Below are 16,183 nucleotides of genomic sequence, written 5' to 3' on the forward strand. Positions count from 1 at the left end.
AGGTGCTCTGGGAGTAGAGAGAAGGAAGGGGTAGAGCAAGGAAATCTTGGGTGAAAAGGCACTTAAACTGGGTCTTTTTTTTTTTTTTTTAGATTTTATTTATTCATAAGAGACACAGAGAGGCAGAGACAGACACAGGCAGAGGAAGAAGCAGGCTCCATGCAAGGAGCCCAGTATGGGACTAGATCCTGAGACCACAGGATCATGCCCTGAGCCAAAGGCAGACACTCAACCCCTGAGCCACCCAAGCGTCCCAATAACAAAATTATTAAAAAGGGAACTCTTGAAAGGGCAGGTTTCTTACTCGTTCTTTCTGTTAAATTTGTTTTGGTCTGTATTATACCACTAAGCACTTTGAGTAGGGTTTTTTTTTTTTAAGATTTTATTTATTCATGAGAGACACACAGAGAGAGAGAGAGAGAGAGAGAGAGAGAGGGGCAGAGACACAGGCAGAGGGAGAAGCAGGCTCCATGCAGGGAGCCCAATGTGGGACTGGATCCTGAGACCACAGGATCATGCCTTGAGGCAAAGGCTGATGCTCAACCACTGAGCCACCCAGGCATCCCATTAAACTGGGTCTTGAACAATGAAAACATGAGAAGAGGATCTTTCTAGTGAGGGAAATCATCTGAGCAAAAGCGTGGAGGTAGGAAGCAGAGGTCATGTTTGGAGAATGATGGTGAGAAATCCATCCAGCTGAGGTATAAGGGGAACTGGGGGAGGTGAAATGAAACGCTAGGCTGTGACCAGGTTTTATGGGGCCTTGAATGCCACACCAATTCAGATATTACGCTCAACAGCAGCAGTGTTCAGGGAGGCAATAATTACCTGGATTGTGTGAGACAGTGAGGGAAGGGAACAGATCACTGCTTTGAGAAGCATGGTACTGAACGAAGTAAGGAAGCAACGAAGCAGCTTGAAGAATTAGCAGGCTTAAAAAATGGTTTGAAAGATGTGATGGGTTTAAAATATGTCTACAACTTTTTTGATATTCCTTTCTTTGGGAGGTAGAAACAGTTCTGCTCCTTTGTGGGCTGGATTTGGTGACTCCCTTCTAGTCAATTGAATAAGGCAGATGTGATGGTACGACACTTCTGAGACTAGGTCCTAGAGGCCCTGGGGCTGCCCTCTTGCCTTCGCGGGTCACCTGCCCTGGGGGAAGCCAGCTGCCATGCTGTGAGGAAACTCAACACTCAACCTTGGAAGTGGATTCTGCAGCCCCTAGACAAGCTCTGGCTGACATTGTGATTGCAGCCCCATGAGGGACCCAGAGCCAGAAGGACCACCAACTAAGCTGATCTTCTGTTCCTGACCTACTGACACTGTGAGATAAGGGTTGTTTTTAATTTGCTAATTTTTCTTTGTTTTTAGAATTTATTTATTTATCCATGAGAGACACACAGAGAGAGGCAGAGACACAGGCAGAGTGAGAAGCAGGCTCCCTGCGGGGAGCCTGATGTGGGACTTGACTCCAGGATCACAACCTGAGCCAAAGGCAGATGCTCAACCACTGACCACCCAGGTGTCCCTAATTTGCTAAATTTTGAGGTAATTTGTTATGTGATAATAACTGATGGAGGAGGTGAGGGAATAGGGCAGTCTTGACCGTGTTTGGGGGCTGAGAAGAAGAAGCCAACAGAGTCTGAGAGACTGCAGATCCTGCAGGACAGGGAAAATCATGGTTAGGTCAAATTCTGGAGGAAGTTTGTGGGGGAGAGAATCATGAGGAGAGGATGGGGAAGTTATTTTTGGAAAGGGAGGGTGAGGATGGGGAAAAAATTCAGATGGGAGAGATGGAAGGTACAATCAAGCCAGACCTCCTTGATTCCTGTACATGAGGTCAGGTCACCCGCTGAGATGAAGGAGCCTCTGGGACCAGGAGCGCCTGGAGAGTAGGAAAAATTGGAAGAGCGACTGTGAGATACCACATAAAGAATCCGGTAAAGCAAAGAACATCGTTCTCTCCAGCGAAGCTTTGCACCCCAGGAGAGGAGGCTGAGAAAGCAGATGACAGAGTTTACCCAGGATTGAGGACTGACAAGGCAGCCATGGAGGATCAAGTGGGCCAAAGATTCTGAGATGCTGATGTGAGGTGGCCAGACCAGGTACGAGGACCCGTGAAACTCTGAGGGGGGTTAATAAAGTGAGACCTTAAGAGGGTGGGTCTTCTCCAGCGACTGTCATCTGTACCACTCATTTCACATTTTATTCAAAACCACCTTATGACCGTGGAGCTTCTTGGGTGTGTGTGCCTAGCTGCCCCAGTGAGATCATAGGCTCAGGGCAGTGAATCCGGTTTGTGCATTTTTTGATCCCTTAGCAACTAGCACATTGCTTCATAGGGGCTCACGTATTTGTTGACTCAACGAATAAAATCATCTAGCATTCTGTGTGTTTCCTCCTGAGTTGTTTCTTCCTTCACAATAAGCATCTGATTGAGGCTAAAGATCTACTCCTTTTAGATGGTGGAATGTGTTCCATCCTTGTTTCTCAGAGCCAGGATTTCTGGATGCTTTTAAGAAGCATTATATAATTATAAAAAAGGGGGACAATACCTGGTTGGCTAAAAATAATAAGCCTAATTATGCCTCTGTGAAGCAACCTTGAAATAAACCTTGGATGATTTCGACCTGACAAAATTGGGAATAAAAGTAAAAAAGGTGTAGAGGGAAAAAAAGAGAGAATGAGAGGAGTATTGTCCTGGGAAATTGGGGGAAGCAGAGGCCTCCATTTAGGGGAATCTCACAGAGGCTTGGGTCTGGAGTGAAAGCTCTGAGCAGGACATCTAGTCGACTGAGATGACCAATACAAATGGCTCCCTAGCCTCAGTGGACCTTACGTATTCTTACCTGGACACTCTTCTTTCATTGTTTCTCTGGGAACATAGATTTGTTGAAGTCTGACAAATCTGTTAAGAAAAACAATGAAAATAGGCTTTGAAACCCCTGAATAGAGTCACTGATTGCAATGATATATAAGTGGTTCTTCACATTTTTACCACCGATTTTTCTATGCATTTGAAAAAATATTTAATTTATTTACTTGACAGAGAGCGAGCGAGCACAAGCAGGGTGAGCAGGAGGGGGAGAAGCAGGATCCCCGATGCAGGACTCTATCCCAGGACCCTGGAATCATGACCTGAGCCGAAGGCAGACACTTTTTTTTTTTTTTTTTTTTTTTTTATTTATTCATGAGAGACACACAGAGAGAGAGCAAGGCAGAGACACAGGCAGAGGGAGAAGCAGGCTCCATGCAGAAGCCTGATGTGGGACTCGATCCCGGGACTCCAGGATCATGCCCTGGACCAAAGGCAGGCGCTAAACCGCTGAGCCACCCAGGGATCCCCCGAAGGCAGACACTTAACCAACTGAGCCACCCAGGCTCCCTGTCCTAGGTATTATATGGTCACATCCAATCCATCTTTCCTTCAGTTCAGGTTCTTAAATATTAGTTAATGAATTAGTACTTTGAAATATTATATGGTGAGACAGCCAAGAATTTCATTTCAATTTTGACAGTCACAGCCACTACCTTTGTCGATGACTCTGTAATTATTTGAATATTTTATTGCATCTTGTCCTTCTCTTATTAAAATGAAGAGAAATAAAAATGAAAGTGCTGATCCCATTGACAGCAAGTTTAGGTTTCATACACTTAGTACGATTAAGACGAAAATGGAAATCACTCAACTATCTAAAAGGAACAGAACTTAGGGGTGCCTGAGTGGCTCAGTCAGTTAAGAATCTGCCTTCAGCACAGGTCACGATTCCAAGGTCCTAGGATTGAGCCCCATATCATCGGGCTCCCTGCTCAGCAGGGAACCTCCTTCTCCCTCTCCTTCTGCCTGCAGCTCTGCCTGCTTGTGCTCTGTCAAATAAATAAATGAATAAAATCTTAAAAAAAAAAAAAAGGGAACAGAACTTAACTATAATCGGGGTGCCTGGCTGGCTTAGTCAGTAGAGCATGCGACTCTTGATCTTGGCGTTATGCGTTCCAGCCCCACATTGGGTGTAGAGCTCACCTTTAAAAAAATTTAAAAAGAAATCTAAAAAAAAAAAAAAAAAAGAAATTAGGGGCACCCCTGGCTGGTTGTCAGTAGAACATGCAACACTTAACCTCGGGGGTGTGAGTTTGAGCCCCACGTTGGGTGAAGAGATTACTTAAAAATAAAATATTGAAAAAAAATAATTTAGGGATGCCTGGTGGTTCAGCGGTTTGACGCATGCCCTTTGGCCCAGGGTGTGATCCTGGGGTCACGGGATCGAGTCCCACGTCGGGCTCCCTGCATGGAGCCTACTTCTCCTTCTGCCTGTGTCTCTGCCTCTCTGTGTGTGTCTCACGAATAAATAAATAAAATATTTAAAAAAAAAAAAATAATTTAGCTATAATTGAATGCTCATAGTAAAAGAAAAGAAAGCAACCAAAGCACATATATCAAGGGCTAGGCCTGAATTACTGAAAATTGTGTCAGAAACCAAAGGTAATTAGACACTTTCTAGTAACTTTTAGGTCTTAGATCATGTTAGTTCTACTTTCAGCCAACGATATTTGAGGACACATTGTTAGAAAGAAGGGAACCTCCTCTATTGCTTTGTGCTCTGGGAGGTTGCCTGGAGCTGCCACAGAGGCTAAGGTGAGGGCCAAGCAGGCAGATACAGGCCTCCCACCCTGGGATCAGCTTCCACCAAAACAAAGCTCCTTTTCTGCTTTACATTCTGGATTCTGAAAAGGATTTCTTTCAAAGAAAGAGTTCCCACAGGACACGCGTCTGAAAATCACAGCCTTAGCCGGATACAGTATTTATACAAGAATGTTTAGTGGTTCCAACCTTTGGAGGGACAATTTGGCAATACCTGTTAAAGTCCAAACAGTTATACTGTTGAACTCAGGAATTTTACCAACAATTGATCTTATATAAATAATCATTCAAGAGCACAAAGATATATATACACAGGATATTTATTGCAACATTGCCTATAATAGCAAAAGATTGAAAACGTGAATATCTATAAATATGGAATTGGTTAGCATAATGCTATTCAGCTATTGGGATACTACACAGTCTTTTATTTTATTTTTTTAAATTCTTATTTATTTATGATAGTCACACAGAGAGAGAGAGAGAGAGAGAGGCAGAGACACAGGCAGAGGGAGAAGCAGGCTCCATGCAGGGAGCCCGACGTGGGATTCGATCCCGGGTCTCCAGGATCGCGCCCTGGGCCAAAGGCAGGCGCTAAACCACTGCGCCACCCAGGGATCCCTACACAGTCTTTTAAAAGAATAACATGGAAAGTTATCCACGATATACTGGTAAGTGGAAAAAGTGTTATAAAACAGTATGGGGGATCCCTGGGTGGCGCAGCGGTTTGGCGCCTGCCTTTGGCCCAGGGCGTGATCCTGGAGACCCGGGATCGAATCCCATGTCGGGCTCCCGGTGCATGGAGCCTGCTTCTCCCTCTGCCTGTGTCTCTGCCTCTCTCTCTCTCTCTGTGTGTGTGACTATCATAAATAAATAAAAATTAAAAAAAAAACAGTATGATTCCATTTGGGTGTTTGGTTTTATTTTGTTTTTAAGATTTCATTTATTTATTCACAAGAATAACGGAGAGAGAGGCGGAGACACAGGCAGAGGGAGAAGCAGGCTCCTCACAGGGAGCCCAATGTGGGACTCCACCCCGGGACTCTGGGATCACGACCTGGGCCCAAGGCAGACACTCCACCACTGAGCCACCCAGGCGTCCCTGATTCCATTTTTTGTAAGTCAAAAACTAAGTCAATAAATAAAAAACATTGCCTTAACCTATGCTAATAGATAGCTGTTACCTTACTTCTTAAAATTAATACTAAAATTTATAGGTTTGTTTTCTAGTCTATATTAGATAGTATGATCTTTTTCTATTTAAGTAAATAATCTTTATTCAACTTTGTAGCTGCATTAGGGCTTTCTGTAATTGCTCTGTCTGCAAGTCTAATTTCTTATTCTGAAAAAGTGATCAATTAAACTTACAATATGAAGGGTTTAGATAGTGAGAAAAAATAACTTGTAAAAGTTTTGTGTGTAATTTTACATGTTAAGGTAATCAGCAGTGACTTATGGGATCTAGTCACAAGGTGTGACAAGAGGATAAGTTGAGCCCTCAAGCCCTCACAAACACAATGTCTTTACCATGTTCAAGAGAATAATCACTTTTGCACGCTGGTGCAATCGGTATTCTCATAACGTAACCTTTGAGAGATAGTCTCTCTTCATTTTTCAGTCATTAGTTGGATAGGCCAAAGAGACAAGATTTTTCTTTTTTTTTTAAAGATTTTATTTATTTATTCATGATAGTCACACAGAGAGGCAGAGACATAGGCAGAGGGAGAAGCAGGCTCCATGCACCGGGAGCCCGATGTGGGATTCCATCCCGGGTCTCCAGGATCGCGCCCTGGGCCAAAGGCAGGCGCCAAACCGCTGCGCCACCCAGGGATCCCAGACAAGATTTTTCTTATACAAACATATCACAAAGAGCTGTAAAATCACAACACTTAATGTTGAATGTTTGTAAGGTCTTTCACACTTTTCTTTTGAAGCATGGAAGACTAAAAAAAAGGATGTCACAGTGGAGGACTTCCTTTCCTACAGTTGATCTCAACTTTTCAGTACCTCCAACAAGTCCACAAAAAAAGGGATGTTCAGCAAACTGAATGTTTCCAGTGTCTTTCTGGGACAGAAAATGTCAGGGTAAATTTTACAAATCTGTTAAACCCATAGTGTCAGAGAAGAACAGGGAAATAAAAATTAAAGATTTCTTGGGGCGCCTGGGTGGCTCTGTGTTGAACGTCTGCCTTGGTCTCAAGGTGTGATCCTGGGGTCCAGGATCGAGTCCCATGTCAGGCTCCCTGCATGGAGCCTGCTTCTCCCTCCGCCTATATCTCTGCCTCTCTCTCTGTGTCTCTCATGAATAAATAAAATATTAAAAAAAAATTCAAGATTTCTTAAATCTCACAACAAATCCTAATGGCACTTTATAAGATCTTTAAAGACATTCCACTAGGAAAGAGATCATGGTTTTACTTGCCTCCTTCTAATTAGAAAGATTCCTGTCTTATTCTACAGATTGTTGATCCCTGGAGAGATTACAACTGTGGACCACATAAGGAATGCTCATCACCTGGAAGGCAACTTAAAGCGTATGTTGTCATCAACAGGGCTGAGGCAAAGTCAGTGTCAGACAAAGGAACAAGCTTTACTGGATAAGTTGTGAGCCAAGAGTCTGCAAGAGAAGGCCCCGGGGTGCTCTGTTGGACGTGTTACAAGTGAGCATTCCAGGGAAGGGACATCCTCTCTTCTGCTCTCCCCACGACCAGAGCTGTGAACATTCTTGTCAGTGGGGTCCACACAGACTGGTATCAGGCTGTCAGGGTTTAGATGTCAACCGTCAGGAGTTATCTGAGAGAACCAGCTGCCTGTATCTTGACTCCTTGGGTGTCTGTGGGAGGTCACAGCCCCTCCTTCTGGGAGGGGAAAAAATACCATTCCATGGGAGTTTGGAAGAAGTAGGGAAGGGAGGTTGTTGGTCAAAGCTGGGTCATTGTACAGGAAACCCAGAATGATCTCCTGGGGTTATCTGCAGACTAGTCACCACTGGCATTGGTTAGTAGCATCATCTTTCTGTATACAAGGCCAGAAAATTTAGGATTCCGTTTTTATAAGAATTCTGAGATGCGTGCTTCTGCCACAATTATTTGCAATCCGGGGACCTTATGTAGGCTTCCCATTTTATACCAATTTAAGCAAAATTTAAATATTTTAACGGTTGGCATTTAGTTGAGAATTTTAAATATTCAGTGCCCTTCTGGGTTTAGCTGTGAATGGGCCTCTCTGGAGCTTTGTCACTTACATGTCGCCACCTGCTGGACAAGACAAGTGCAATTGAACTTAGTGGAAATCCTACTTGGCCTCAAAGGCGTAGCCCCTCACTGCCCCAGGGGAAGGCAGGGAATGTGTGAGGTCGGACTCCGGGAGGAGTAGGTTCTCCGACCTCTCCATTCCTGAGAATGTCCTGCAACCTGCATCCATCCCTTTGCCTCAAGGGAATGGGAGGTGTTGGGGTGGGCCCCAAGATGAGCGGAGGAAACAGCAGGTAAACTCACCTACTGGATCCGAGAGCCAAGAGAAGTGCCAGTGGTAAGATCAGTGGCTGCTTAGATACCTATGGTTCTGGGGATCAGAGCAGCTGTGATAGGTCTCTACCCCGGAGGCAGGGCAGGTTTACTTATTTAGGCTTTGCGTCAGATGGCTGCGGAATAAAAAATTACAGAAAGCTCTTGTCAATTCCGTCCTTTATTGATATAAAATTAGGCTGATGAGCAAGAGGTTTGGAAGCTCCTTCACCACAGGCCACTAAAGTTTTTCATGGTTCCACGGAAGTATGTAACTTGTTTGTTTGAAGAATGTTACTAGGGGAAATTATTTTTTCAAATCTGCCAACTTCCTCGCTAAGCTCCAATTCAGGTAACTGCACTGTCCCCTGGACCTTCCTCACCCCATCCTGACAGACCTCTGCTTCCAGTCTCGCCAACCTCCACTCCCCTGTCTCCCCCTGCAGTTAGGATGACCACTGTGACACACAGACCTCAGCCTACCACTGCCTTCTTTAAAATCCACCAGTGGTAGGGGTGCCCGGCTGGCTCAGGTGGTAGCACATGGGACTCTTGATGTTGGGTATATGAGTTCGAGCCCCTTATTGGGTAGAGTGATTAAAAATATTTAGGGGCACCTGAGTGGCTCAGTGGTTGGCTCAGTGCGTGATCCCGGGGTCCCGAGATCAAGTCCTGCATTGGGCTCACTGCATGGAGCCTACTTCTCCCTCTGCCCCTCTGTGTGTCTCTCCTGAATAAATAAAAAATAAATAAGTAAATAAATAAATCTATCTTTAAAAACAATAAATATTTAAACAAAATTAAATTGAATAAATTAAATCCTTCAATGGTTTTTGAAGTCCAGGTTCTTTAATAAGCTTAGGGGCCACTGAGGAGTTGGCCTCCTCTCTTCTTTTAACTGCCCTGTCACTCGCACATCTAGCCACGTTAAAACCACCTCATTTCCCAAGCCCTGTCCTTTCTCTTACTTCTGGGCCTACACACACCAGTCTCCATGAGCAACTGGCTTTTACCCACTTCCTTTCACAAGAGGTGCTTGGGCTCCTGGGCCTCTGCTCCATCCTGCCACCCCCGCCAGCCCCAGCAGAGTGCCATCACGCTCTGTGAGAAACCGTGTCCTTGTCACCGTCCCCTTTACACTGCAGGCTCCCCGAGGGCAGAACTGGATCTTGCTGACTTTGCCTAGTACCGTCTCTGGCACATAATAGGTGTTCAAAAAAATAAATGTTCCATGAATAAATAAAATAGCATATTTGAAAAAATTTTAATACCCAAGCAAAATACGTATACTCTCAATTTTATGGTCCTAAACAGATCAAAGTCTTTAAAATTAGGTTTTTAGATAGGGAAATGCAATTTACCCTCACAATTTTATTTTGAAAAATACTAATGCAAAAAATAAAATTAAAATGTTCCTCTGAATCATTATAAATGAAATAAGACTCACAAGAGTCATTCAAATCTTTTTTGTTGTTGTTAAACCTTTCTCGATAGACTATATTACTGAATAATGAGACTTTTTTATAAGAGCAAAATACTATTATGAAAAACAAGTGACTTTACACATTGATTGAATTTGACCATATTTAAATAAATCCCACTAACTAAGACTATTCTTTCCCACCAAAGAAGCAGTGAAAATACTTTGAATGAAGTTGTAGGGGAAAAAAGTTGTAGAATACTTTTTTTTTTTCTTTTAAGAAGCCAAAAGGCTTGGCAAGTATGACTTCTGGGCTTCCAAATCAAATTCCAGAGAGACTTAATTGCATCAAAATGGCCTTTGTTAATGATGCCTGCTTGTCCTTCCTCCTGGGGGTTCCCAAACACACTGAAGGCTGGGGCCTCTAGTTCTGCCTGTGAAGCTGCACACTGCTTTGCTCATTGGCATTTGGCAAGTGCCCTAAGGCCACAGCCTGCTTTTGCGACTCCAAGTGGTAAACAGTAAGGATTTCACATTCTGTCTGCAAATCATGATGAGATCTCACGGTACACGGTATAAAACAATTTGTTCTCAAATATTGCTTTGCCACCTCCACTTTCATTAACTTAATTTTGTGGGAGTTTCTTGATGGAAGACAATCAAACACGTTTATGAGTGAGTCACAAATACTATTACACTGATTCTTTGGAAAACATAATTCTATTGTTAATATGAAAATAAAGAGTCATCACCTTTCTTAGTTTTCTGGATAGAAACATGTTTCCTAAGGAGAGGAAAAGACAAAAGCAAGAAAGGAAAAGGTAGGTCCTAATATTCTCCTAAAAGGGACTTCCCTCCAGCTACTAGAACATTAATTAGTGCAATAGGCTGAAGGACGGCCCCCAAAGACATTGGGCCTTTTCCCTGCAACCTGCAAATATTACCTGATTGGGGGGAAAGAGACTTAGCAAATGTGATTTTTTTTTTCAGGTGGGGACATTATCTCGGATTATCTGGTGGGCCCCAGACGCTGTCATGTACCTCCTTACAAGAGGAAGGCAGGCAGATTTGACGTAGACACAGAGGAAGAGGTGATGTGAAGACAGAAGCAGCGACCAGAATGATACCATCACAAGCAAGGAAGGCCAGAGGCCACCAGAAGTTGGAGGAGGCAAGGAATGGAGTCTATCTACTTTAGAGCCCATAGAGGGGGAAGGCCCAGCGGACACCTCGATTTGGGCCAGTGATCCTGATTTCCTACTCCTGGCCTCCAGAGCTGTGAGAAAATACCTTTTTGTTGTTTTAAGCCCCCCAGTTTGTGGTAATCTGTTACACAGCCGCAGGGCACTAATACAACTACAGTCTCATTAATGTGTGTTCTAATGAGCTTCTGGGGTAAAATGTTTATTTTAATGGATTTTGAATACAGTCCTGAGGATTTGTCCAACACATTTTTCTCAAATACTTCCTATGTATCACTAGAATATGAGCTCCATGTGGTAGAGAGTTTCCAGTTTTGTTCACTGCTATAGACTCGGCCTCTAGAAGATGCTCAGTAGGGGCACGTGGGTGGCTCAGCGGTTGAGCGTTTGCCTTCGGCTCAGGGTGTGATCCTGGGGTCCCGGGCTTGAGGCCCGCATCAGGCTCCCTTTGGGGAGCTTGCTTCTCCATCTGCCTGTGTCTCTGGCTCTATCTCTCATGAATAAATAAAATCTTTAAAAAAATAGAAGATGCTCAGTAAAGGTTTTTGAGTGATATTTGTTAGCCACCCCTCTAGGCCCTAGGGTATAGCAGTGGGCAAAACCGATGAGGTCTCTGCACTTACGGAACTTCCATTCTAGTGGAGGAAAGATAATGAACAAATAAATATATGACATAATGCCTAGTAATGATAAATGCTATGTGGGAAAAGCAGAATAAGCGGTAGAGAGAGACTGGAATTGTAAGGTGGTGCCATTTTAGATATGGGAGTTAGGAAGGCTTCTCAGAGGAGGTGCCATTTCAACAATGGTCTGAATGAGGTGAGAAAGCAAGTCTGGTGACTGTCTGAGGAAAAAAGTGTTCTAGGCAGAGGGAAAGACATGCGTAAAGATCCTGTGGTGGGAAAGGGCTTGGTCTATAAGAGGAATTGGAGGAACAGCAAAGAAGCCAGTGTGGCTGTGGCAGTGGAAATTAGATCAGAGAGATGAGCAGGGTAGGAGTCAGGTCAGAAGGGACATTTATGGTTAAGACTTGGCTGAAATAGGAGGGGGAAAATGTATCAACTTTCTACAAAGAATTTACTTATTTATTTTTAAACATTTTATTTCTTTATTTGACAGAGAGAGAGAGAGATAGGGTGTGTGTGTGGTGGGGGAAGCAGGCTTCCCAGCTAAGCAAGGAGCCCCATGCGGGGCTCAATCCCAGGACCTCATCAGAATCATGACCTGAGCCGAAGGCAGACCCTCAACCAACAGAGCCACTCAGGCACCGCTCTACAAAGAATTTTTAAGTGATCCCAGATTTTCTGAACTTCATCTAGTTAAAAGAAACAAGAAGGTTTTACACATCTACCTTTTTCCTCAATCTTCTTCTTCTGGGCTCTAGGTTTTTAGTATGCTGTTCAGTTTTACAGATGGTTGGAGAGTTTGGTTCTTTCTTCTGGTAGGAGTAGAGCCTGGACTTACAGAGGCTGGTAGTGGGGTTGTCTTTAAATGAATAAGTACTGTTGTTCATCATGACACATTAAAGATGCCTGAAAGGTTCTGCTCAGCCCATGCTTGCTCACTTTGTTTAGAGATTATTCAGGGAGACAGGAACCAGAAAAGACTTGCTCTGTGGGGTAATTTGTTTCCAGAATTCATTGTGAATAGAACATATGGTTACTTGCAAAGGTGTGAAATGACTTCCCTTATATAGAAAACACTACTACGCACAAGAATTTTCTCTGTGGCCAGGCCACTCATGTCATAATATTATTTCCATTATTCAGCACATTTTTAAAGATGTCCTAATGGTACGATTTTTTTTTAATCTACCCAGACTACTAATGACAGTCCTGTAAGGGTTGTCATCTGTTTCTAAGAATCACACATTTCTGCTTTAGTGGATATATGCATTCCTTTTCTAAAAATTGAATTTTACAAGATCATGCTCTAAAATCAATTGGACTTAGGGGAAAAGTGGGCCTGGCGCAAACTCTTAAATTTCTCTGCAATGTTGTAACCAGAGCACTAATGGAAACAATAAGAATTCTGGTAAAAATATTAGCACATCCAATCTGCACATGCGTCCGTGCCCACCTTCATACCCTGCCAGGTTTTGCAGCACCAGCCCCCCAGGCCTCACATGCCCTTCCCATGAGACGCCCATGATGAAATTAGAGACCTTCACTGGAGGAAACAACTCTTCTGAAATTAAATGAATTATACGTATGCCCAGCTTCTTCAGTTGCCCTTGGGTTGCCTTTTCTAGAATAGTTTAACAGTGGGGAAAGATTGGTGGATCTTGAGGCCACTAAATTGTCAGTACTTATATTAAAGAAAGGCATTTCTGTAAGGTTTTGAGGTCTCCCCTTAAGATATCCATGTGTTGCTTCAAAATATTCATGTGCTGCGAAAAATAGTGTGTAAATCAGTGCGACTTCCTTGTCACGAGGTCCCCATTTCCCTGCCAACTGCATATGAGCTAACGATTTGTCACCAAAACACATGTCAGAGAAGAATGAATTGTATTTAGTAGGCTAGGCAGGGGAAGGCTTCGTGTAGTTACGGTCCTGCTGTTGGGTCTTCTCACTGGAGCGTTAAGGACTGCGAAAAGTGGAAATGCTGGAAGTTGGCTGTGAGCCATTGCATCTGGACGCACGTAGAGACCCCAGTACAACGGCCCTACCGAGTAGGGACTGGTCTTTCACACGGTAGGAGTTGAAAGGTGGGCAGTCCAGTCGGCTGCAGCTGCTCGAGGACGTCACCAAGGGCCCAGGTTCCTCCTAGCTCCCTGCTCCTCCATCCTTAGGGTGTTTCTTCCATCTGGATGGTGGCAACACGGCTCTTCCGTGGCCCAGCACCATGTCCATGAGTCAGGCAGGAAGAAGAAGGGAAAGGCAGTGGCATGTTCCCAGAAGCCCCCCGATCCACGGTTTATAGAAATTGAGAATTGGCCAGAAGCATGTTATGCGGTACCCACAACCACCAGAGAGGCAAAGAGTTCGGTACTCTAACTGGGCACCTGTGGCTAGGATAGTATTCTGTGAATCCCAACGATGGCTACTGGGCAAGCCACTTGCAATGCCTGCCACGTTGGCATGTCACGTGCCTGAGGATGCTAATCACAAATCTGATATTTATTGAACTCTGGAATTTCTTAGGCCTTGGGGTAGAAGCTCACAGGCAGCATTAATTCTTCTCTGTGGGGAAACATTAAAGAACATTCCACTTCAAAAAGTACTGGAATACATTCCACAGACTCTCTTAAATAATGTCAATAAGGGATTTCGAATAGTGCCACCAGAAGGACTCTAGGAACGTAATACGACTTTAAATTAAGAATCAAAATGACAAACTCTCACAAAAGCTTGTATAACTTGCATTCTCCCCACAACTCTTCACTTACGAACTGTATTAAACTGAGTCAAAATATGTAAGACACATAAATCAAATTTAACTTTCAGCCAGAATAAAAGTGCTGATATGTTCTCAGGGTAAAATTTATTAATCCCTGAAAACTTGCTGTAAAATGAACCCATAAAATATAACTTTATCACAGCATGTTCTCTTAAACTACGTTTGATTTTAGGAGAGCTAGGTTTGAGTGCCAGTTGGCGACTACAGGGGGACAGTACTGGGCCAGGATGCACTCCCACCTTCCTCTACCCCAGTAGGACCCCAGTCTTACTCAGACATCCATCTTGCTCCACGTAGCACCACGACTAATCCCCCTTCCCTTGCCAGGAGTTTGGGCAGAAATGGGCATTAGTCAGTATAACATAGGATTTCTATTATTAGTGGCCAAAAATATTCTAGTAACACGAATGTTGAACAAATTACTTAACTGCCCAGCATCCCAATGTTTAATCCATAATATGGGGTCCATCCCTGTCCACCCAACATAATAGCTGTAAAAGTGATATTTTATAAAACTGACTCTATCTAGAAGGGGGTATTTTTAAAAAGATTTTATTTATGTATTCATGAGAGACAGAGAGAGAGAGGCAGAGACACAGGCAGAGGGAGAAGCAGGCTCCATCCCGGGACTCTAGGATCACACCCTGAGCTGAAGGCAGACACTCAAGCACTGAGCCACCCAGGCACCCCTAGAAGGGGGTATTATACCAAAATAAATCAAATTACATTGAGTAGCTTGAGGCTATTTCTTAGAAACTATCAGGTTGTTGTTGTTGGATTTACAAATTTGGAAACTGTTTTCAAAAACAGCTATTTCAGAGGCCCCAGGTGGCTCGGTCGGCTCTGGTCATGAACTCAGGATTGTGAAATCGAACCCTGAGTAGGGGCTCTGTGCTGGGCATGGAGCCTGCTTCAGGTTCTGGCTCTCCTCCTCCCCCCCTCCCTCTCTAAAACAAAACAAACCCCCCACACATAACTATTTCAAATATATGCATTAAATGAATGAATGAATGAGTACTCCTGTGAATGTTTGCATTTATTCAACCAATGTTTATTGAGCATCTGCTGCATACCAGTCACTATAGTAGGTCCAGTAATAGGCAAACTGGTCACAGACACCCCTTTCAGGGGGCAGCAGCTGCCAGCGATACTGCTGCAGAGCCCAGAACACCTTGGCAGTGTCTGAGCAAGGCAGGAACACCAATCTCATTATTCTTACTATGAGGTTTTTTGCTAAGTCCATGCCACTGGTATGATCACCCATCATATTCACTAGACTTATCAAATTACTTGGGTCAGTTATTTTTTTTTAATTAACCAATCCTCAAGAACTATTTGGCACCATTGAGATACTCAAGAGAATGTACCCTGGAGGGTCCCTGGGTGGCTCAGGCGGTTGAACTATCAACTCTTAGTTTCAGCCCAGGTCATGATCTCATGGGTCATGGGATGGAGTCCCGCGCCAGGCTCTGTGCTCAGCGGGGAGTCTGCTTGAGATTCTCTATCTGCACTACCTCCCCCTCAAATAAATAAATGTTAAAAAATAAAAGAAGGGGGCACCTGGCCTGGGTGGCTCAGTCAATTATGTGTCTGCCTTCAGCTCAGGTCATGATCCCAGAGTCCTGGGATCAAGCCCCACATGGGGCTCCCTATTCAGTGGGGAGTCCGCTTCTCCCTCTGCCTTTATTTGCTGCTCTCCCTGCTTATGTGCTTGCGTGTGTGTGCACTCTCTCTCATAAATAAAATCTTCTAATAAAAATAATATATCCTGGGCTCAGAAATTAACTGCAATCCATAAAGGTGGTTCTAAGTATGTTTTGATCCACTGTGGCTCAGAATATGGTAAGAACCATTCTTTTGAAGGAGCCATCACTACTTAAATAAGTGCATGTTGAAGTTCTATTTATTTTTTATTTATTTATTTATTTTTTGAAGTTCTATTTAAAAACTCGTATTAGGGGGCAGCCCGGGTGGCACAGCAGTTTGGCGCCACCTGCAGCCTGGGGTGTGATCCTGG

At 43.8% G+C, this 16,183-nt stretch overlaps 1 protein-coding gene and 1 long non-coding RNA gene across 8 annotated transcripts in view; one reads left to right on the plus strand and one right to left on the minus strand.

Annotated features, from left to right (window-relative positions):
- The window catches only part of FAM161A (FAM161 centrosomal protein A), a 65,196-nt gene that overhangs the window by 3,207 nt on the left and 45,806 nt on the right, over positions 1 to 16,183 (minus strand). For 4 of the 7 annotated variants that reach the window (XR_005366105.1, XR_005366107.1, XR_005366106.1 and 1 more), the window contains 2 exons: positions 2,850 to 2,908; positions 1,818 to 1,885 (listed from right to left, as the gene is read on the minus strand). Coding sequence is in view for 1 of the 7 variants with exons in the window: in XM_038551372.1 (XP_038407300.1) it covers positions 2,850 to 2,908 (59 nt within the window). In the remaining 6 variants the exon portion in view is untranslated. Of the gene's footprint in view, positions 1 to 1,817; positions 1,886 to 2,849; positions 2,909 to 16,183 lie in introns of those variants that run through there. The other 3 variants (XR_005366108.1, XM_038551372.1, XR_005366111.1) reach the window with 2 other exon arrangements.
- LOC111097774 lies at positions 472 to 12,592 on the plus strand. Its single transcript, XR_005366116.1, has 3 exons — positions 472 to 2,105; positions 7,100 to 7,299; positions 10,556 to 12,592. It is a non-coding gene; the product is annotated as an uncharacterized LOC111097774 (long non-coding RNA).

This window comes from Canis lupus, chromosome 10 (assembly GCF_011100685.1).
Source record: "Canis lupus familiaris isolate Mischka breed German Shepherd chromosome 10, alternate assembly UU_Cfam_GSD_1.0, whole genome shotgun sequence".
Classification (NCBI taxonomy): domain Eukaryota; kingdom Metazoa; phylum Chordata; class Mammalia; order Carnivora; family Canidae; genus Canis; species Canis lupus.